At 39.2% G+C, this 22,504-nt stretch overlaps 1 protein-coding gene across 2 annotated transcripts in view; it reads right to left on the bottom strand.

Annotated features, from left to right (window-relative positions):
• Positions 1 to 166: 166 nt before the first annotated feature.
• The window catches only part of ttf2 (transcription termination factor, RNA polymerase II), a 24,631-nt gene continuing 2,293 nt past the window's right edge, over positions 167 to 22,504 (bottom strand). For both annotated transcript variants that reach the window (XM_038302660.1, XM_038302659.1), the window contains exons 3-23: positions 21,747 to 21,833; positions 21,574 to 21,643; positions 20,556 to 21,347; positions 20,158 to 20,278; positions 17,634 to 17,816; positions 17,394 to 17,548; positions 17,064 to 17,145; positions 14,722 to 14,847; positions 14,455 to 14,605; positions 9,589 to 9,694; positions 9,255 to 9,439; positions 8,530 to 8,683; positions 8,349 to 8,440; positions 6,208 to 6,293; positions 5,999 to 6,132; positions 5,723 to 5,902; positions 5,093 to 5,151; positions 4,769 to 4,922; positions 4,589 to 4,671; positions 2,482 to 2,556; positions 167 to 456 (exon numbers count right to left, since the gene is read on the bottom strand). In XM_038302660.1, the coding sequence (XP_038158588.1) occupies positions 312 to 456; positions 2,482 to 2,556; positions 4,589 to 4,671; positions 4,769 to 4,922; positions 5,093 to 5,151; positions 5,723 to 5,902; positions 5,999 to 6,132; positions 6,208 to 6,293; positions 8,349 to 8,440; positions 8,530 to 8,683; positions 9,255 to 9,439; positions 9,589 to 9,694; positions 14,455 to 14,605; positions 14,722 to 14,847; positions 17,064 to 17,145; positions 17,394 to 17,548; positions 17,634 to 17,816; positions 20,158 to 20,278; positions 20,556 to 21,347; positions 21,574 to 21,643; positions 21,747 to 21,833 (3,220 nt within the window). In that variant the 3' untranslated portion in view covers positions 167 to 311. The remainder of the gene's footprint in view (positions 457 to 2,481; positions 2,557 to 4,588; positions 4,672 to 4,768; positions 4,923 to 5,092; positions 5,152 to 5,722; positions 5,903 to 5,998; positions 6,133 to 6,207; positions 6,294 to 8,348; positions 8,441 to 8,529; positions 8,684 to 9,254; positions 9,440 to 9,588; positions 9,695 to 14,454; positions 14,606 to 14,721; positions 14,848 to 17,063; positions 17,146 to 17,393; positions 17,549 to 17,633; positions 17,817 to 20,157; positions 20,279 to 20,555; positions 21,348 to 21,573; positions 21,644 to 21,746; positions 21,834 to 22,504) is intronic.

The raw sequence follows: 22,504 nt of genomic DNA, 5'->3' as shown, positions 1-22,504 counted from the left end.
AACCTGCAACAACAGATCTATAGTTCCACAGTTACTGCAGCATTGCTGATTATGTGGCCATTTTCTTACAATATCTAAATGCAACTATTAAAAGAGTAGATCAAAAACTGAAGCAGCAGCTGCAGTAAGAAGAGTAACAAGCTTAGGACAAATGAAGTCACCAACCGGACTTAATATTGCCTTTAATTTAACAGTTTTAATCCAATTCTTATTTGATCATTTGGATCAAGACGTTTACATACATACAGAAATATTAACGCAAACTCCTGTGTAAACATTCAAAAGGATGACCAACAGACTTTTGTTTAGTTTCAAACACCAAAAATGATTTTGAGATCAGCCAAGGAGAGTTTGGAGACGGTGCTTCCTGTTCCTGAAAGCACATTCTGGGCCAGCTCTTTCTTCTTTGTCTGCAGGGTGGTAATTTTTTCCTCCACTGTTCCTTCACACACAAACCTGCAATCACAAATTGAACAAATACATTTGTACAGACACTGAGGTTACACTTTGCTAACAATAAATAGTTTTATTTAAAAATAAACAAACTTAAACCATATATTTTGTATTTATTACATTACTTATAAATTTGTTGTTTCGTAATATTTCATTTATTAAGAAATATCAACTTTTAACATAACAGGGATCCCATATATTCCAATGAATGTAGGTGACAGAGTTCTATAACTTTGAAACATGAAAAAAGAAAATTAAGAAATGAAGCTTGATAAGAGTAAGCGATTTTATAAGGGGGGTAGGGTAGGAAGGAAGGAATGAAAGGAAAGAGATAAGGAAACATTGGATAAAATCACAAAAAAGGAGATAGAACCAAAAAAGAAACCCTTAATGTTTAATTCAAACAAATAAAGAACTTCTTTTTTTTATTTGGGAAACGTTTTGTCACTTGTTTTAATCCCAGATGCAGCAACATTGAGCAGCGTAGCTCTAGAAATTTGGTAAAAAGAAAAGGAGATAAGGAAAGGACAGAAGTAAGTAAGGAGACAGGTGGAAAAGTAAGAACACCACATGTGGAGGAAAGGAAGTAAGGATGGAAAGACAACATGCAAAGACTATTCATGGTGAATTAGGGGGGAGCCTGTTGATACAGAATAAAAGGGGCCCGAAGATGGATCCTTGGGGAACCCCACATGCTGTTATTTTTAATGATGTATAAACCAACAAATATCAAAGGTGAACCCAAAGAAGGCAGATAACCTGGTCAGAAATATGTATTCTGATACACTTAATTACATTATCATATGAAGACAACCTTTAAGCAGGTATGGCACATACTTATCAATCCCACATTTCTGCATTAAAATGTTTATTGGTCTAATGAAATATTCTAATGTTAAATATGATTTTAGATCTAAAAAAACATCAGTTTATGTCTAATTAACCAACATAATGTTTTACTTGGTGAACTGAGTTACTGAAATAATCTGTCACACCTTGCCGATTTAACCAGCGTATGCCTGACGCCCAGAATCCCCTAAAACGCTGGCATACTCTGAACTTTCTAAGTATTTTTTTTTTTTTTTCAATTTTGGGTGTATACATAGCGTATTCATAACGAGTCCAGAACTTATGTCCAACGACAGCCTATGCATAACGCAAGGCAGCCTAATGCCTATGAAATGTCACAAGCCAGTATCCTGAGGGGGGCAGAAATGCACCAGGAGGCACCAGGCCTGCATAAAAACTTTTATTTGATCACAGCATTAACCTAGCTGCTGTTTGGCACCCACCAAAATAAAAAAAAATAAAAAGAAAGAATGAAGGTTTGCAGTCGCATCAGATTCAGCGTCATGTCTGCTAGGAAGTTTGTAGGTCGTGGGCGTGAAGGCAGGGAGGATCCATCACACCACCCTATGATGTGGGTGATGTCTGAAAGAGTACCGACAGTTTCCTCCTGTGAACCCCCTTTTATACCAAAACGCTGCCAATACGCCAGTATACAGTAGCTTTAAGTAAAAGACACGTTAAGCGGTCATCTGGAAAGCGTCGAAAACGTTGATAAATATGCATAACTTACTCATAGGTTTTGAAAAAGCTAGAAACGTATATCAATGATCAGATAACTTACCTGTTACTTATGACCCATATATGAGCATACGTCAAAAAATTTTGTACATGCTCAAAATCTATTGATGTACGTCGTATGTCACGTGTGCCAGCTATTCATAATTTATACAAAATTTACCCATAACTTATCCAATGTATGCCAGCGTTTTTGCCAAATTTTTCGTACATCAGGCATACGCTGGATAAATCATCAAGGTGTGACAGGAGCTTAAATTTAAAATTCAATTCATACAGATGCTCCTGTAAGATAGGGAACAAAGTCTGGAATAAATTAATACATTTCAGTCCTTAAATCCCGTACTTTCATACCTTTCCAGAACATCAAATTTAAATTCCATCTATTCCCAGGCTGCTTAGGAAGCCTTTAAAAGGGATTATTCTGTTTTAAATAAGAGCTACCTGTGAATGGTGACATCTTTACGTTGTCCGACTCTATAGATCCGGTCACAGGCCTGATCCTCCAAGGCTGGGTTCCTGTCAAAGAATTTAAAGGGACCAGGGATTTTGTTAGGTTCTCTAACGCAATACATTGTAAATACTACTGCACTGCACCAAACAAAGGCTGAATTAATTGTATTATTATTAGTCAGAAACATAGAAAATGCATTTGTCTGATCTTTATTATTCTCCTTTTAAAATAAAGAAAACATCACCGCCATTTTTAAAATATTCAATCTCATGCATCTTCTTTGATACATGAAAATCAAACTGATGTTTATTTGGATATAGAGTATTAATATTGTAAAAACACTGTACAGTACAAAATTTTATTTCTTTTCTTATCTGTTATTTTTATACACTTTTCTAAGGTGAACATTGTGTGACCACTTCTGCTATAACATTTTGCGGCTGGAACAACACAATTTCCCCATTGTGGGACGATAAAGAGATTTTCTATTCTATTATTTGACAGATGAACGTAAAGGAGAACATCATTTTGATGTGGAAAGAAATAATAAATGGTTTTCAAATTGACACATATTTGACAAATCAGCCATGCTTTGGCATTCTGCCCCCTTTCGATATGCTGTTGCTGTTTGAAAGCTGTGCTCTAGTGATGGGTTCATGAGGCATCATGAAGCGTTTGACACATTTGCAAACTGTACTGATATTGTTTCGATACCGTGTCACTGAATACTGACACCTGCTGGACGTTTAACAACCCTACAGGCAGACTGACAGACTAAACTGACAATGATTTCATGACACCTGAGTAAAGTTGGCCCCCCCCACCTTCTTCAAATCAGACAAAATTTGTGTCAAACGTTTGTGCTACGGTTGTGCTGGTTTGTGCAGCCAAAATTTTCGTTTGCTATCAAACCCCTATCAAGCCCCCCCAAACACCCCCTCCCAAAACGAGGCAAAGTGGGTATCAAATAACTCGGCTCCGTTTGTGCAGCAAAAACAGATGTTATTTGACCTCTAGAAAATACTATTAATATAATTGAAATGATAGCAGTACAAATGAAAATTTTTGTCATACAAAAATCTAAATTTTAAAATTAATTTTAAATATAAAATATTTAAAATATATAAAAAATTTAAAAATGCATATTTTAAAATATATACATTTTTTGTACTGCTATCATTTTAATAATAATTGTAGAAGCCATCAAAGGTCAGTGAACATTTGTTCATTCTGAAACTCTGAATTTCATATAAATTATAAGTTGCTGACCAATGATCATATATTTTTAAACGGTAAAAAAAATCATAGCGGAACAAATGAAAATTTTTGCCGCACAACTGTAGCACAAACGTTTGACACCAATTTTGTCTAATTTGAAGAAGGTGGGGGAGCTGGTTGACCTTTGATGACTTCTAGAAATATTTCTTTATATCTTTAAAATGATAGCGGCACAAACAAAAATTTTTGCTGCACAAACGTTTGACACTAATTTTGTCTGATTTGAAGAAGGTGGGGGGGCCAACTTCCCTCAGGTTTTCATGACCTATAATATTACATTTAACACCACTGTTTGCTTTGATGTATTATTTCTTATTTTCGTTTAAATAAAAAATATGTTTGATATTTTCAGATAGAACTTAACTGAGCATATAGGAGTAGGGTTTAATTATTTAAGATAACTACACAAAGAAGAGCAAACTAAGAGTCAATTTGAATTCAGATGAGTTGAGTGATAACTGAGAGGAACAGGGTGACACAGCAAGAACATTAAATCAAATATGAGGTCAGAATGGTCCCAGTCGCCTAAAATCTCTCTTTTCCCTTGAGGATAATCCATTTTCTTGATTAATTTGATGATAATTCGCAAAAGATCAGATTTTAATTTTTTTGGCAGATTCTTTGTGTTGACAGATGCGCATATAAACATAGTTTAGTGCATCAGTCGGTCCAAAACAGCTCCTGTATCGGTCACTTGACCTTCTGTTGACGATATGTGCACCAACACATGGTTTTGCTGTTAGAGCTCGACACATGCCGGCGCATCAGTGTTGCTTGATCCATCACTACTGTGCTCCATTATGTGTGCTGTGATCTCACCAATGCATATCTATGAGGAAGAGATGATTTCCTCCGATAAGATTGAGTCCAACTCCACCAGCACACAGAGAAACGAGCATAACCTAGAAAAAAGAAACCATGTTAAAGGAAAAACACACAAACTATTGCATTATTTAAAGAAATACATGTACTGATTTGAAGAATCAGAAGAAGGTGTACCTGCGGTCCTTTAGGGTTGGTGTTAAACTCTTCCACCAACTCCATGCGCCGTTTGGGGTTCACCGAGCCGTCAATGACCCCGTAAGTCAGGCCCATCTGCCGCAGATGAACTGCTATGATGCTGAGCATGCTGGTCCACTGCGACACGATCACGCTGCACAGCGAGCCGGCAGGAAACACAAGCGGTCAACAGATCGATATCAGTGTTGGGAGGTTAAAAAAAAAAAAAGAGTGGCGAAAAATTTAAAAGCGACTTTTTGTGAATCAACAGATGAAAAACTACAAAAATATGTATTGTTAAAAGTCATGTTTTTTTCTTTTTACCTTTTCTGATTGTCGCCCTTCTCTCTTATCGTCATGAGCTCAGAAGTGATGGCAGAAATCTAAAAGTTTTTTAGTAGAAAAAGAGGGATAGGTGAGGATATACATATATATATTTTCCCTCCTTTGGCACCTTCTTCTTTTTGACTACTGAGCTGATGATCAATAAAGTCAATCAATTCACCATGTGATAAAATTACTTTCAGTAATTTATCTTTTGAAATTTCGTTGAAATGTACCAAAAGTTACCCTCACATAACGAAACAATGTATGAATTTATATACATCGTCTGAATCCACACCGCATACGTCGAATTTTACTAGACACTAGACACTAATCAGAGGCTTCATGAGGTAAATTAAAGACACAAGCTGCATTGTGGTTAAGTACATTTTTAAGTGCAACGTTTTCAGAAAACCACCAGTTAGCTTCACTATCCAGCTTTGCTGCAAGACAGACAGGACCCAGGGGGATCATGTTGACATTTCATTATATTTAAATTAATTTTAAACTCATATCATGCTTAGAGTACGTGCACAAAATGTACTATGCTAACATATTTCCTATTCATTCTTTTATTTTGCTGAGAGAGAGTACCATGATCAAATACATGTAAGGGAACCCTGGAGTCACCTTGGTGCTTTTACTGGTCTCCTCAAACAGCTTGGAGGGGAACCGCGTGCCGTTCAAGGCTACAGTGTCATTGGGGTCAGGGACTGACTGAGAGGGCGTTGAAGAGAGGGACAGGGCGTTCAGCTGCTCCTCCAGCGACAGAACGATCCCATCACCCTGCAGCTCCGATGAGTCCAATGTCTGGTGGGAAAAGAAGGAACAACTGTTATGCATTCTATACAGATGAGTTCAATAGGAGATAGAAAAAATTTAAATAAAATAAAAGAGCCTCCGAACCTTCTTAAGAAGCGACAGGTGGCAGCAGCACTGTCTGAGACGTAGCAGCAGTGAGAGGATGTGAACAGTGCTGGATGCCTGCTGAGAGCTGGACACTGCGGGATCAGGCTGGGATAAACCGAACTCCTGGGCCACTGCAGCCAGAGCAAAAGGCACGATCTTAGTTCCTGGTTTTATCAGAGCATGCTAGATGTCAGGTGACGTCTAACCTTTATCAAACGGATTGACACTGGAAGTTTTTCCCTTGTCCAAATCCTTCCCTTCATGTCTCTTCAGATAGTTCTGCAGAGTAGATCTAAAGGAAAAACATTTATAAATATGTCTGGTAACATAAAAGCCATCATATCTGCCGTTGTCCTGGTAATTCTGTGTAATATTAAAAACAATGATTGTTTTCCTGCCCCGACTGGAATCCAAAGTCATTTCTACAACAATTAGATATAGTTTCATATCTTATTATGTCTAATATTGATAAATGTTATTTGGCAAATCTATAGATTCTTCTTTTTTTCAATCTTTTACTTTAAAACCTGATAATTTAAACCAATATCTATCAATAAACAAATCTGGTGGGCAAAGAAAAAAATCATTTATTGCACATTTTAAATCAACACTACAACTATTAGCCACTAGGGGTGCTAGCTCCTTAAGTTCCAGGTTTGGCGCCCCCTAAAGGCCACTGGCAGCACAATGCAGTCACCAAATTAAACCGTCTTTCTCATCGTTTTGGAATCTGATAGCGGAAAACTTTTGGAGCAGCAGGCTGAGAATTCCTGGAGTTACTCATGAAGACAAGAACACATTCAGACCTTCAGATTCAATCTTGCGTCAGTGAATCCAAAATATTTCTTATCTCTACGTTTCATATATTTTTTACTTCGTACGCTCTTTTAAAATCATTATATGAACTTTTACATAATTTTTTTTACTATGAATTGCCTTGCCACCGAAATGTGCTATATAAACAAACTTCCTTGCCTTCATGTTAATCAGGAGCTCAGACTACCAGAAAGCAAGGCCGTGGGTCACATGACAGTGACACATCAGACCCTCTTAAAGGTATAGAGGACAAACTTTTATTTCTGGGTGGATCATCTAAATAAGTGGTTCTCCTAATTGTCAATCATTCTGGTGATATGTTCACATAAGGCCGTCCTACGTGCTCGTCCCGTTTGCTATCTTTTTCTACGCATGCGCCCTTTCAGGCGTATATCACTGGTGAGCTAGGGTTTCAGACGGTCATTAAAGCTCAACTTTCTCATTATGCGTTATGGGATTTGCTGTCACAGCGGTCCACTGTCCTCATAGGCTGCAGCTTTATAAAAGTGGTTTTATCATAGCTATATGCTAGTCTTAGATGGTGGCAGTCATCCGTCACTGAACTGCCACTAGAGGTTGCTACTGCTGCTGTTGGTCAGACATATCAAGTTCACTTACTGTTTTAAATGCTAAGCTGCATTGTTATTCAGTCCATCTCCGTCTAATTTAAGTTCTTTTTTACTGTGATATCTCTGCATCTAAGTAACTCTAACTGTCCAGATGCACTTTCAAACATAGCACCCTCTGCTGCACTTGTCGCATTTACACGATTTTATTTCTGGTACTAAGGAGTAGCTAGCCTAGGCTGGCGCCAGCTTTGCTTTACCATTGCTTTGTTGTCTCCCTCCCTTGACTCTTTTATGACTCTTCTTCGTCTCCTCTCTCTTGCTCTCTTGTGTCAGAGGTTTAGTTATTCCTTTGCCTCTTTTAGTGATAATGGTATGTGTAATAAGTGTAGTATTTTTGTAGCTTTGGAGGCGAGGGTGTCAGGGTTAGAATCCTGGCTTCAGGCTGTTGAACATCAGGAAGTTAAAAAAAAAATAAATAAAAAAAAAAGGCCCACTCGCTAAAGTCGTAGGGAAGCGGCCGTTCCAACCGTTGCATTTCAGAATTCTCCCAAGCGGTGCCCGACTTTACACAAGTGAATAAAGTGAACGTGATTGGTCGATTATCAAGAGGGCGGGATTGTTGTGGCGGAAGGTTCGCAAGCTCTTTGGTTGTGGCCGGTTTCTCGGAAGCATCTTGCTAACCAGTTAGCAATTTAGTGCTAAGGTTCCTCATGGGAAAGTCTATAACCAAGTAGCAATAAATTGGTGACTTCAAAACAACACTTTCAAGGAACGCTATGGACAGCGGAAACATGCAAGAGGAGGAGAGTTTTTTGCATTAGACAAATTTAGGAACAAACTTTTCTGATAGTAAAAAACATTTAAAACAACAAAAAAAACGTGCAGAAAAAAAAAACTCTCAGTATGTAACTAAAATATATAGTGTTCTCCATTAACAAAAATGTAATTTGCTGTAATTTTACCTGGACTGAGCGAACACCACGTCATATACGGCCTGCTCGTCCTCAGAGAGTTTGAGCTCATGTACTTCACAGGTCCGGTTAGGAAGATCCACCTATAGCACGCAGCACCTGGATTTAGTCTTTCTTAGCAGTTAGTAGGAACTCTTATTGCATGTCAATAAATATATATATTTTCTCCTACCAGTGGTTTTCCCATCGAGTCGAGCTGATCTTTAGTCCGTCGCAGCAGCAGAGTCCTCGTCAGGATGTTGAGTCTCTCTCGGCCCCTCTTGGAGCCGTTGTCCACCTGAGCTTTCCAGAGCTTGTACTCATCGAACGGGGAACAACGCAGGAACCTGAGAGACAAATGCTGAGTTAGGAGACGTTCTCCAGGCTTCTCAAGAAAGCTGAATTCAAACAGCCCTCTATATGGAGTGAATTAAGTTAAATTAATAATTCCATTATTATTGCAAACAAATAACTTATTTTGTAAATGGAAATAGGAAAAAAGTAAATAAATAAATATTGTACATTAACCTCAAGATCCAATATAGAAATGAAACCCTGAAACACTTTTTAATAATAATGAAAAAGGTTTTGAGAGTGAATTTTAATTTTCTCAGATATTGTTTTTTTTATTATTGGTTTGTCTGAAATAACGTTATTCATTCAAAAATGTTTTTTTCCAAAATGTTTAACTTTTTAATATTTCAAAAGAATGTTGATTGAGAACCTTAATGAAAAAAAAAGAAAATATATAATTTGTAAAGATGTCTTTTGAATGGAATCATTATTTAAATTGAACTTTAAAATATTGAAGAAAAACATTTATTCAATAAATATTAATTCCCTAGATTAAAGTAATAAGAATTTGAAGGACAGAAGTTGAGCTGATAATCCTGTCAAAGAAAGCGGGTTTCATCCTACTTGAGCAGTGAGTACATGTCCAGCAGGTTGTTCTGGATGGGGGTCCCGGTGACGGCCCAGCGTGCGCGGGCTCTTAGCTGACACACGGCCATGGAGGTCTGCACTTTGGGATTTTTAATGTTGTGGGCTTCATCCAGAACCACACGGGCCCAGGATACTCGCAGAAGAGGTGAGGAACCCGAAGGCTGCAGGTACAATATATCAGCTGAGGTGAATTCATTCTTTCCTTTATATTTGTCTAAAATGATCCTAAACCTTCTACCCTTTAGAATAATAATGGATTTTATTGTTTTGTTTTTACATAAAAACAAACTTTTATATTTGCTGTATTTACCATCTGATCAGGATCTTTGCTGGGGTTATCAGCATCCTCCTTCTGGACTGGAATCTCCTTATTGACCAAACCGTATGTGGTCACCACCACATCGTAATCTGCTAATCTGGAGGAGAGACACAAAATAACGTAAGGCATTCACTTGGGCTTTAAAGCAGCACTAAGTTACATTTCACCTTAATACATCATCATCCAAGTCCGTGCGATGGTAATACGAGTGTTTATGATTCGATCAGTCATCTTCACCAACTGTCTCACCGGAAAACCACATTAACAACCGTCTGTGACACTGACTCATTGACTGTGGTGTGGCTCTTGTGGCCCTTTCCTTGTGGTAAGTTGAACCACTTTACAGGAGGCCGATGGTTTACCCTTCACAGACTAGTGTAAAAAGTAAAAAAAAAAAAAAAAAAAAGCAACAAAAGTCTTTATTTTCATGACTATGAAAATTGAAGATTCACACTGAAGGCATCAAAACTATGAATTAACACATGTGGAATTATATACTTAACAAAAAGTGTGAAACAACTAGGGCTGGGTAAAAAAAGAATCTATTTAATCGATTTTGAATTGATTGATTACATTTTTGCAAAATCGAAGTTTAGGGAATGTGATTGATTAGTTTTATAGTGACACACGTGACATTCACATTCAAATGAGCAGGAAAGATGCACTCAAGATTAATTCAAGCCAGACAGCTGTAAATATAGCCAATAGGTTGACTGAAGACATTAACAAAGGGAGGTTGACCAGCAAACACCATGTAGTTTTTAAAGACAACGTTGCAAATATGGTTTGTGCAGTGGAGATAATGCAGCTCATGCATGTCTGCTGTGTCTGCTTGTTGAGTGAGGCTTCAGTTTTTCACTTTTCACAAACAAGTTTGCACTTTTGAGACAGTTTTGTTCACATCTCAAGTTTAAACTGTATTTTGAAACACAGTTGAACAACTTTTCATTATTGTAAAAACAGATCCAATCTAAATGAATCGATTTGGAAATGCATTAATCAAAATCAAATCGATTCAGGACTTTGGCCAAAATAACCAGCCCTAGAAACAACTGAAAATATGTCTTATATTCTAGGTTCTTCAAAATAGCCACCTTTTGCTTTGATTACTGCTTCTCTTGATGAGCTTCAAGTGGTAGTCACATAAAATGGTTTTCACTTCGCAGGTGTCCCCTGTCAGGTTTAATAGGTGGGATTTCTTGCCTTATAAATGGGGTTGGGACCATCAGTTGTGTTGTGCAGAAGTCACAGCTGATAGTCGTACTAAACAGACTGGTAGAATTTGTATTATGGCAAGAAAAAAGCAGCTAAATAAAGAAAAACTAGTGGCAATCATTACTTTAAAAATTGGCAAAACTTTGTCCCCAAGTGCAGTCGCAAAAACCATCGAGCGCTACAAAGAAACTGGCTCATATGAGGACCGCCTCAGGAAAGGAAGACCAGAGGATAAGTTCATTTGAGTCACCAGCCTCAGAAATCACAGGTTAACAGCAGCTCAGATTAGAGACCAGGTCAATGCCACAAAGAGTTCTAGCAGTAGACATACTGTATCTCTAGAACAACTGTTAAGAGGAGACTGTGTAAATCAGCCTTTATGGTAAAATAGCTTCTATGAAACCACTGCTAAGGAGAGGCAACAAGCGGAAGAGATTAGCTTTGTCTAAAGAACACAAGGAATGAACATTAGACCAGTGGAAATCTGTGCTTTGGTCTGATGAGTCTAAATTTGAGATCTTTGGTTCCAACCATTGTGTCTTTGTGCAACGCAGAAAAGGTGCTTTGCTGATGACACTGTTGGGGATCTTTTCAAAATTGAAGGCATACTGAACCAGCATGGCTACCACAGCATCTTGCAGCAGCATGCAACTTTTTACTTCTTCTCCTTACATTTTTTGCAATTATATCTACTTTCTACTCCTTACATTTTAAACAGACTTTTTTCACTTCAGTTAATTTTCATTATAACCTGTTGATATAAAAAAAAAAAATATCTACCAAAATAATTTGTTTCATCCAGACAATTTCTTTGTGGTTGATGCAAAGTGAAATTTGACACTGACACAATAATTTTAAAACTAAGAAAAGTATGAGGAAATGTTCATCCAGAATTGTATAAAAATGTTACTTTAATATGGAAGTGCAGTAAAGCATCTGTCCTTAAAATTTTTACCTTCATTACTTTTACACTTAAGCACTTTCAACCACGCCACGCCTTCCCAGTAACTAAACACCCACATACATCCATCATGTGAGGCAGAGCCTGATCATTTGTGCTCTAAATTTAGACAAAATCAATCATTTATTCGCCAACCTGCACAATAACAGCAGCTGTTATTTTTCGGTTCATGTCCAAGTCATGAAAATGTGTTCCTCAGCTTTGAGAGGCAGAGGCGGTTCTACACCATATTTACTAGGTGGGGCCGGGGTGGAGGCCACCATGTTTAAATGGTGGCACCAAAAAGCATGAAACCAAAAAATTCATCTTTAAAAAATATTAAGTGAGCCACAGAACCAAAATTATATTTGTGGCACTGCACTGAATAAAGTGAAATTTCCATGTCATTTAATCTAATTCAAATTGTTATGCTGTTCCAGTTTAAAATCTGTATTTGGCTTTAAAAATGTTAACTTTATTGTACGTAAAATTTAAAAATCCCTTACAATGGGGAAAAAAAGCAAGTGAAATAATTAGTTGCTAAATAGATATCTACTAAAAGATAGAATAAAACTGTTCTCTGGAATATTGAGTCAATTAAAATTCATTATATAGGAATATTTCATATTTTTTACCTATTTAAAATGAATGTGACCAAATCCTAAGTGGAACTTAAAGGAATAGTACACCCAAAACATGATTAGCCCTCATTTTCTACTCACCCCCATGCTGAACAACACTCTGGAGTACTTTTTTGATATCTCAAATGCATCTGGAGATCTGGGAGGCTTCTTGCTGTCTGCTGACATTCAAATAATGGAGGTCTATGGTGACCGAGACAGAAAGGTCCATAAAAGTCCACAAAAAACGTGTCAATATTCCTCCATACTGCTCGTCCAATGTATTCCAAGTGTCCTGAGTGGGTAGCATCCAGAATTTACTCGAAACAAAGTCATTTAGTTTTTAGAGCATAAACAGTAGTGTATAGGATTTCCTGTAAGCGCGCACATGCGCGCTCACGACTCTACGGAAGCCGGCAGACCAAACCAGATGAAAGTGCGCATTCAGCGTCTGCTCTGCCAATAATGCAAGCGTAGAAGAAGAAATGTGCTGTTTACCTGTGCAAAGAAAGAAACAACGAAAGAAAAATGTCTGAGGACTTCAGTGTTGAGGAAGAGCATGAGTTCTTTGCTGAGCTGAATGCGCTGGTTTGGTCTGCCGCGGTTTCCGTAGACTCGTGAACGCGCTTTCAGGAAATTCTATACTCTACTGTTTATGCTCTAAAAACATTCTAAATGACTTCGTTTCGAGTAAATTCTGGATGCTACCCACTCAGGACACTTGGAATACATTGGACGAGCAGTATGGAGGAATATTGACACGTTTTTTGTGGACTTTTATGGACCTTTCTGTCTCGGTCACCATAGACCTCCATTATTTGAATGTCAGGAGACAGCAAGAAGCCTCCCAGATCTCCAGATGCATTTGAGATATCAAAAAAGTACTCCAGAGTGTTGTTCAGCATGGGGGTGAGTAGAAAATGAAGGCTAATCATGTTTTGGGTGTACTATTCCTTTAAGTTAAACTGGTCAATTCAACTGAAGCAAATCAGAGAATTTCTCTAATTTGGTTCACAATAACATTTAGCAGAAACTGATCAATCTTAACACTACAAAAGCTATCACCCTAATTTGTTAATCAGAATTAAGACAGCTTGTTCAGGTGGGGATCAAAACGTCAAAGTCCCCGCCCTCGACTGCCACCCATCACACATTGCACCCGACCCCTTTGGCCCCTCCTACAGGTGGTGAGCCCATTGGAAGGGGGACTTACGTTTCTTCTTCGGGCTGTGCCCGGCCAGGCTCCATTGGTTAAAGCCCGGCCACCAGGCACTCGCCAGCGTGCCCCACCTCCAGGCTTGGCTTTGTTCCTACGTTCCTACCCTCATCTATGGTCATGAGCTTTGGGTCATGGCCGGTCTGGGCTCTCCCTTAGAGATAGGATGAGGAGCTCAGTCATCCAAGGAGGACTCAGAGTAGAGCCGCTGCTCCTCCACATCGAGAGGAGCCAGTTGAGGTGGCTTGGGCATCTGGTTAGGATGCCTCCTGGATGTCTCCCTCGTGAGGTGTTCCAGGCACGTCCCACTGTGAGGAGGCCCAGGGGGAGACCCAGGACACGCTGGAGGGACTATGTTTCTCGGCTGGCCTGGGAATGCCTTGTGATTCCCCCGGAGGAGCTGGCCTAAGTGGCTGGGGAGAGGGACGTCAGGGCCTCCCTACTAAAGCTGCTACCCCCGCAACCCAACACCAGATAAGCGGAAAAAGATGGATGGATGAATTAAAACAGAACTATAAAGATTGTCAAAAGGACCCATTCGTCACCATGTCTGTTCCAAAGAATATCGTCATTAGAGTTTTTTTGGCATTATGTCTGCAGCACAGGGAAAATAACAGTCTGTCTAGAACCGCCCATAATGAGAGGTCTCTGACTTTGCTCAACCTTCCAGTAAAGAAATGAGCAACACACTAGAAGAAATAGCAGCTTCCCAATAAAGGCAAGCGTCTTTCTTTCAGACTGGAAAGAAAACCAACAATGTGACCAAAAGGACGTTGATAGGTTTTCTATGATTGGACAGCAGGATTGAAGACAGACAGATGGACAGTAAAAAATTAGAATAGAGACAGAAGCGACAGGGTTCTCACGCTCTGGCGCTTTTCTCGCGGCTGGGTCCGTGGTACAGATACACAGACATCCTGCCCGTCTTCACATGTCGTTCAATTTCCTTCTTCCAGTGATGAATCAGAGAGGCAGGACAGATGACCAGAGTGGCTTTAGAGACGACAACGGTGGAATCTGTAATGCGAAGAAACAACCAAACAAACCAGATAACCGTTGTATATTCTTATTGTGTTAGAAATCACTAAGCTGCATTTCCTTAGATAAAACAGAGGATTAATAACAAAGATTACCACTTTTAGACACCCAGCAGTCCAGCTTCTTCCCTTCCTTTTTGTCATCTTCCTTTTTAGCCTCAATCTTCTTTTTCAGGATGAGAGAAATCATGGTGAGAGTTTTCCCCAAGCCCATGTCGTCCGCTGAAGGCAAAAGAAGAAGCAAAATGAATTTTCATGGGAACTTTACAAAGTTTAATGATTCTACTTATATAAGTAAAACAGCAAATTAATCAATCTTTATAAAAGGCTCTTTCATTTAATGGCCTTCATTTAGCTCATATTTAGGAGTATTTTTTTTACTTTTCAAAAAAGTATTTGAAGCAAATAAACCGTGAGGGGATTAGAGTGCTCCTACTTTAAAAACACCTCAGCCATTTTAACCTGCAGGTCAATACTGCAAAGAAGAAAAAAGAAAAAGGCAAATTCTTCATACTATTGAATAATGCACCAAAACTAATGGCTTTCTTTATTTTCACTTTATAATATAATCAACACAGGCATTAATGTTGCTGCACTTTAAACTGGGAAAGTGTTGATTTTCAGTCAGATAACACATTGCAAATTAGGCAACTACCAAAAAAAGGCTCTTTTTTACTCACTTTCAGGTTTAAATCATTAGAACAGAGGTAACCAATTAAAAATCAGCGGGGTCTAAATAAAGAAAATCACAACAAGTAAGGATCTGGAGTCATTTTTAATCATAATGCGTTACTTTAAACAGAATCTAACACTGAAATAAAATGAGGTTTTTTATGCATCCATGTTATACATTGAACTTTTAAATAAAAATATACATAAAAACAAAATAGAACATTTTCCATCTTAAAATCTAAAGTGTTTTTTTGAAGTAGAGAACAACAATCGTTCAGTTCGTTATATAGACAATTCCTGATTCACATATTTTATAAAACAACTGAACTGTTTGGTTTTTTATTCCTTTTTTACGGCTTGATGAGAGCAGTGGGCTTTATGCTGCCCTGCAAGGCTTTAAACCTGGGTTTGAATGGAGGCAAAACCATTCTAAAGCACATATCAAGGTGCTCATTTTGAGCCTGGATCCATATTTATGTTCCTGATGGAGAATCCAGCTTCACAGCAGCAGGTTGAGCCAAACATACTCAAAGTGTGCAGGTTCGTCTTTAAGCACACTTTTTCACTTTTCTCTGTTTCTTCCAGCAGTCTACACTTTCTTTCATGTTTTCTCATCATCGTTACCCACGGCTCATTGTAGGCACCAGATGTGCTCGGGTGGTCAGATCTGCGCATGCCAGTGATGTTATGCTACATGATTGGCTGAACGTTGCCACATGAGGTAAAACATTGTAGTTGCCCAGGTAACGATAATAACATCACGGAGCGTCAGTATGCCAAGTCGGGAGCATCTGTAGTGTTAGCGTGTCTAATGACCAATCTAGTTTTACCTAATCGATAACAAAACTGAAAAAAGAAAACGTTTATGGTGAACAAAGTAACTGCAAGACCATGGTGTAAAGGGGAGAGCACTGTAGCTAGCTGTGCTCAGTAGCTAACAGATTAGCCTCTTTTAGCTCTGTCAGTTATCCATATTAAGCTACACTACTTTTAACGTCAACAACCGTTTTATACAAGCAGAATAACTGTTTTATTCGTCTAAAATCTCTACGAAAGTCGTTTTTAAGATTTTCCCTTTGTCCTCCACTGCCCTCAGATCTTAATACAAGAATAAAAAAGAGCTCAGTCTTAGAAGATAGCACTTTCCTTTAAGAATGACAATGATTGTTTGCTACTTTCGGCTACTTTAGATCGCCAAGGAAATGTAAATTAATAGCAAATATAGGTAATAATATGGTGAGACTACAAAAGAGATTTGATCCTTAAGAAACTGTTGCTATACAGTTTGTCTGAGTCGAGTTTAAATATGTTGACGTCATAAGCAGGGGCCCCGAGCAGATCTGGTACCTACACCGGCTTGCCCCAGATTTGCCTGCTGTGTCTAAAAGTAGCTAGATGCAGCAACCCAGACTGAAAGCAGCTCATTGGCTAATATGCATCGTGTGTTGCCTGGTCCTGGAGGGCTTTACCGTACAAACAGCAGAGGCGATGCAAGTGAGATTAGACACTGTTGTCGGACAACATGCGGTAATTTTCAAATGTTTTAAATGAGGATTAGCCAGCAGGTGGGACCATTAGCGGACTGTGGTCCACTAATTTGTGACCTCTTTATTAGAATAATTTAAAAAGATAGAAATTAATGTATCAGAACCAGTAAGATTTGAAAAACAAAAAGGAAAATCTGATTGTTTCATCTTTAGTTTGCTTGATTATACGAGCTGCAGCTATATTTAATATCTGTTTAAAGATACGTGAATAAAACTCACCCAGAATTCCTCCACATGGGTTCTGAGTTTCCCTCCAGAGCAGCCAAGCCAAAGCTCTCCTTTGATGGGCCAATAGTGACACCTGACAAAAGAAAAGCCGTGTTACTCACACAGGACTCTTTCTAAGTAAAAGAACGTTGTATCAACTGTCTATTTTAAATAGAAAAATCAGAAATCAAAATCATAAACATTTGATGTACAACAACTTGACAAAGCGCGTTTCTCAGTTTTCAGCACGAGTAATCTTACTGTAACATGTTAATAGCATGAGACACATTTGGTTATATCATAATCTGATGGGTGGGGTGGGCGGCGAGGGTGGGGGTGCACCTTGATGCCTCTGGGGTCTGAGGCCTCCTGCTCAGCATCCGGGCAGGACTCCAGGGATTTATGAAGATGGTCGATGGCCTCACAGGTGGCGTTTTTCACCGCCAGCAGACGCTCGTTCGTCATCCTGCCGCCATAATAGGAATGCATCTGAAGATCTGCAAAGGAAAAAATAACATGGATATCACCAAATGAAAAGCTAAATGAACATTAAAAACTTCAAGTATTTCTAGCATAGCTCACCTGCAAACATTTGGCTGTTTCCCTGGCTTAGCTGAATCCCCGAGGAGCTGCCTGAGGCTTGGTGCTGGACTGGGCCCGGTACAGGAGGGGAGGGGAGCAGCATGGTACCACCCTGCCTGTTGAATGGATTCACCACAGGCCGACCAGCAGCAGAACCGCTGCTCTTAGGCTCATCAACAGACTCTGAAAAGGATTTAAACGCCACAGAAAAGAAGAAACAAACAGAAATTCACCTTTTTAACCGTAAAACCGTCTCAGAGAAAATTTTAGGTTAAAACAGATTTATTACAATGTATTTTCTAATGCTGCACCTCATGATTATTTTTAGGAATCGATTCATGTATTGATTATCTTATCAATTCACAAAAAAAAGATACTTTTTTTTTAAATCAAAGGAATCCCTTAGTTCTTTAGCCTATATCTATAAACATAGAATATATACTACTTTTCCATTAACGATTAGTTTCTTTATTCATATATTTATATAGCAAATGTATATAAAAGTACATTTTTAATGTCTAAATTTTACATCTGTAGCATTTTGTCTCAACTACTGCTGTAAGTAGTTAAGATACCAAATTAATTGATTAGTATTTCAATCATTGATTAATCTGACTTGGTTATTCCTTATTTTAAGAACTGGATGTTGTCTTCAACATTTCTTGGCAAGTTAGGATTCATAAATACTTGAAAATTACAACATCTTAAGCAGTCAAAATTGGGACTGACCACTGAGAAACCACAGCAGTAAAGTAAGAAAACCAAGGTTGCGTCATGTGCGCTGTTCACCCTGACGCTGCTCTCACGCCGTTTCAATGAAAAGTGAGGTACATGGATCTAACCAGGAGGAAACCAAGCAAATCGTTCTGTCATGTTTATCTAAAGCTCAACTGACTAACATCTCGCACAATTAATTTCACAGTTCACATCCGACGTGCTTTGGGCAGCAGAAGCAGCTGGTTCAAATGCAAAGTCTATGGTTGACGCGCATCAAGGTGCATCAAAAGGTCCTGCAGCGAGTCGCCAGCAGCAGGAGCGACGCATCCAAGCAGCGCCTCATCAATATCTGAGCATCTGAGGCACATATAACGCTTCACGAGGAGCAGATGCTGCAGGTGGAAAGTTTTAACTTTTACTGCTCGACGTGCCACATCAACCAATCAGAGAAGCTGATTTGGGAGCTGGCAGGGAGACGGACACAGCACTGATGATGCAGATAACTACGATCACTTCTCTGAAACAGTTTATTAACGCCTAAATTGACTTAAAATGGCCAAACCTGCCTAGCCTTGGTGCCATTCCGAACTTAGTCCCGCCCACAAAGTTTGAGATCGGGAAGTTCGGTCTGGCTCTGCTCCATAGTAGCGCGAGTATTATCGCCCACTGTCAGGCGATCCAATCAAATTGTCAGGGCGGGCTTTATACGATGATGGACAGATGACCAACAGTAACGTAATCAACCACGTGACCAAAGCACGCATGGGTGACAACAACAATGGCTGCCACTTGAGAGTTGAGGTGTGTAGATTCTGCTATTAGGTCTGTTCTAGAAGATATCGACAGCAAATTAATTTTAAAAGAGGAACAGAGAAACACGATCAAGGCTCATCTTCTTATTCTAGGCATGCAACTGCACGCTTTGATTTTTGTGGACAACACCTATGCGTTGCTTAACTTATGTCACGCACTCCGTTGCTCTTATTGGTTGTAGGTCTATCCAATTGAGTGCAGAGGCATTTTTTTCCCTGGTTCGTTTGAAACCCGCCCCATAATCACAGCTCTATGGAGCAGTATCAGACTCATATTCTGACTAGAATAGAGTCGGACTACGTCAGGCTAAAACCTGCCGGCATGTTTGATTTTATTATTCTGATGCTAGCATCTTCTTACAGTCGCCACAAAAACTCCTGAGAGGTGAACCGGCCTGAGGCAGCCGTTTCCCGGGATTCCCAGTAACAGCGCACCACTGGTATGTGGGGATCTGAGCGGCTATGACAGCAAAATAATATTTGATAACACTAGAATAATAAAAGCGAACATATTTCGCCGGCAGGTTTAGCCATTTTAAGTTAATTTAGGCGTTAATAAACACTTTCAGTTGAGTGACCATAGCACTCTGCATCAGGAGCGCTGTGTCAGTCTCCCTGCCAGCTCCCAGATCAGCTTCTCTGATGGTTGATTTGGTGCATTGAGCAACAGAAATTCAATTTTTGCCAACTCCAGCATCTGCTGCTGGTGTAATTTTGAACATTTGAGCAAAGTTTCCTGGGGAAAATGAGGGAGTACAATTTGTCATTATTTTAGTAAAGGGCGTGCAACGTACGGCAGTACGCATTGCTAGCTAAAAGCCTTGTAATCATGATCATCTCTAGATTTTCTCTTAAATCCCCCAAATAAAGAAACCTATTGGAGCATGAATGAGTTTCAAGGTGATTTTAAAAATGTTTACTTAAATTAAGGTAATTGCCCCTATGCCATTAGGAGGCAGGGAAGCGTTGCCAGTGTTTTGGGGGTTATAAGTCACCTTGCTGAGAAGCAGCAGTGAGGCTCAGGGACTCCAGAGCGTCCTCCAGTTCTTTAACCTGAGTCCTCAGCCTCTCTCCTTTATCTGGCAGGGCCGCCACATTCACCGCAGACAGAGTGGCCTAGTAAGGAGAAAATATTTACACAGAAAAACCTTAAGCAGCATAAAATGTCCAGATAAAAACTGACTATTTATCAGAATCTCATAACAAGTTGGAATATTCTAAAATCCAAACATAATGGTTATTTAAACCTCAACTGAGGTTATTTAGAACAGATTTACTGTTAGAGTGTGTGAGAACTAAAGAAAGCAACTTTTAGAAGAGCAAATAAATGACTTCTGTGCATTAGTATTTGCATCAGACTGCAGCACAGCCTGAATGTTCATTTAACACCAACCTTCTTCTGCTGGAGCTGCGCACTGAGGAGGCGCTGCATCCCTTTAGGATCAGCGGCAGCCGGCTGAAACCCAGGGAAGCTGGTGATGGTCTTTTGGACAGCAGAAGCCGGAGGAGTCTTCTGAGATGCCGGTTTCACTGAAACCAGCACCACATCATCGTCCTCATCTTGACAGGCTTCTGTTTTATGGGGTTTAACGGCAGCCGGGACGACTTCTCTGGAAGCTTGGCTGCTACTGGGTGCAGACCCTGCATTCTCTGCTACAGGTTCAGCCCGACTCACTGAGCGGCTTTCGGCTTCTTTCTGTGGTTTGTTTCTCTGGAGATCTGGGCCAGTTTGACTGATCTTCTGAGATCGGTTGACATCGACGGTAATTTCAGGAGTAGAAATTGTTTTTTCTTCTTTTAACTCCTCGGCTGAATCTTTCTCACTGCTGCCTCGTATCCTCTCTGCTGCTTTATCATCGCCCTCAGCTTTGGAGTTGTTGCTTTCCTCACTTGAAACCCTCTTCTTCAGCTTCAATCCAGGGGGAAGCAGTTTACCTCGATATGTTTCAGATGAGCCTGAAGCCTCCACATTTTCCTTATGGGAACCTTGTTTTCCTTCAGCATTATGATTCTCTGTAACAGTTTTCTTCTCTCCATCTTTCCCTTCACGCCCGACACTCTGACTGTTTCTCCGGTCTGAGGTTTTTTCCGTCATGCCGGGAGCCTTAAAAGGATTTCTGACATGTGGAATACAAGAGGGCTGCAGCTGGGAGTCGGTTAGAGGGCTTCTTCTTTCCTTTTCTGCCTAAAACATTTAAATAAAACATAAAAACAGCACACAAATACATTAATATTGAGGTATTATAGGGAAAATGAAATAAAATTATCGTAGCACATATTGTGTATATTTAGAGAAACAAAAAGGTAATTTCAAAACAAAACAACTGTTTTCAAAAATCTGTCCAGCATAACCTAACAAAGTCAAAGACATGGATTACATATAGATAAGGGAATAATGCAGCTGTCCTTACAGCAGTCCAAGGCACATTTCCACACCATCTCTGCCCTGCCTTTTTTCCAACAGCACATCTGTAGTACAGTCTGGAACAAATGAGCCATAAGTATAATGTAAGAATGTTAATTTAAAGAGTTGGTCATCATTATTTATTAATAATGACTATTTTCCCGACTCCAGCCTCCTCACCGGTGGCTCTGCTGCTGTTGACTGAAGCTGATGGCCTGGAGCTCCACCACTGAATCTTCGTGACACAGACAGTGCGATGGCGGGACACTGGAGCAGGCAGAGGGGAGAATAAAGATTAAAACAGGCAGAATATGACAATTTAATCCAAATACGACAAAATAACCAATAATGCCAGCGGAACGTTTTATAAAAAACAAATAGTGACTTTAACGTTAAATAATTTTTTTTTAAAAACCTCTTACAGTGATAAAAAATAAAAAAATAAAAAATCAAACTTCAAGATTTAATAGCTTGAAGGGCTAAGTTTATTTAGAATACGTTTTTTTTTGTTTGTTTTGGTTTTTATTTCCTGTAGGTCTTTATCAGTTCTGAGTATTGTTGATGACATATTTGATCGTGTTCCTTATGGCCGGAAAATGTAGCCCTATATAAGCCTTATATATCAGTTGATATCTATTGTATTAGGGTTGTAATAAAAAAGCTCTGTTTATGAAGATTTAATTTTTGAAAAATCTGGATTTTTGTTTTCATCAATGCACTTCTTGGGTTTCCGTAGATCTGAGTTACATCAGTGCATCATTTTTTGTTCACCAATAACAGATTTCACTAGCAGACTGTGTAACACCACTAGCTGCTAACATTTTGTTTGTTATAATTTCATTGTGTTTTTGTGTGTTTAGCAAGCATTTTAACAGCTTGAATCTTGTTGCCCTTTAAATTGAGGTCAACTTCCAAAGTCATTGTCATTTTTTTTATGA

The sequence above is a fragment of the Cyprinodon tularosa genome, unplaced genomic scaffold (assembly GCF_016077235.1).
Source record: "Cyprinodon tularosa strain WSP-4 unplaced genomic scaffold, ASM1607723v1 ctg497, whole genome shotgun sequence".
Classification (NCBI taxonomy): domain Eukaryota; kingdom Metazoa; phylum Chordata; class Actinopteri; order Cyprinodontiformes; family Cyprinodontidae; genus Cyprinodon; species Cyprinodon tularosa.
Note: the sequence above shows the minus strand (reverse complement) of the source record. Positions and strands in the feature narration are given on the sequence as shown.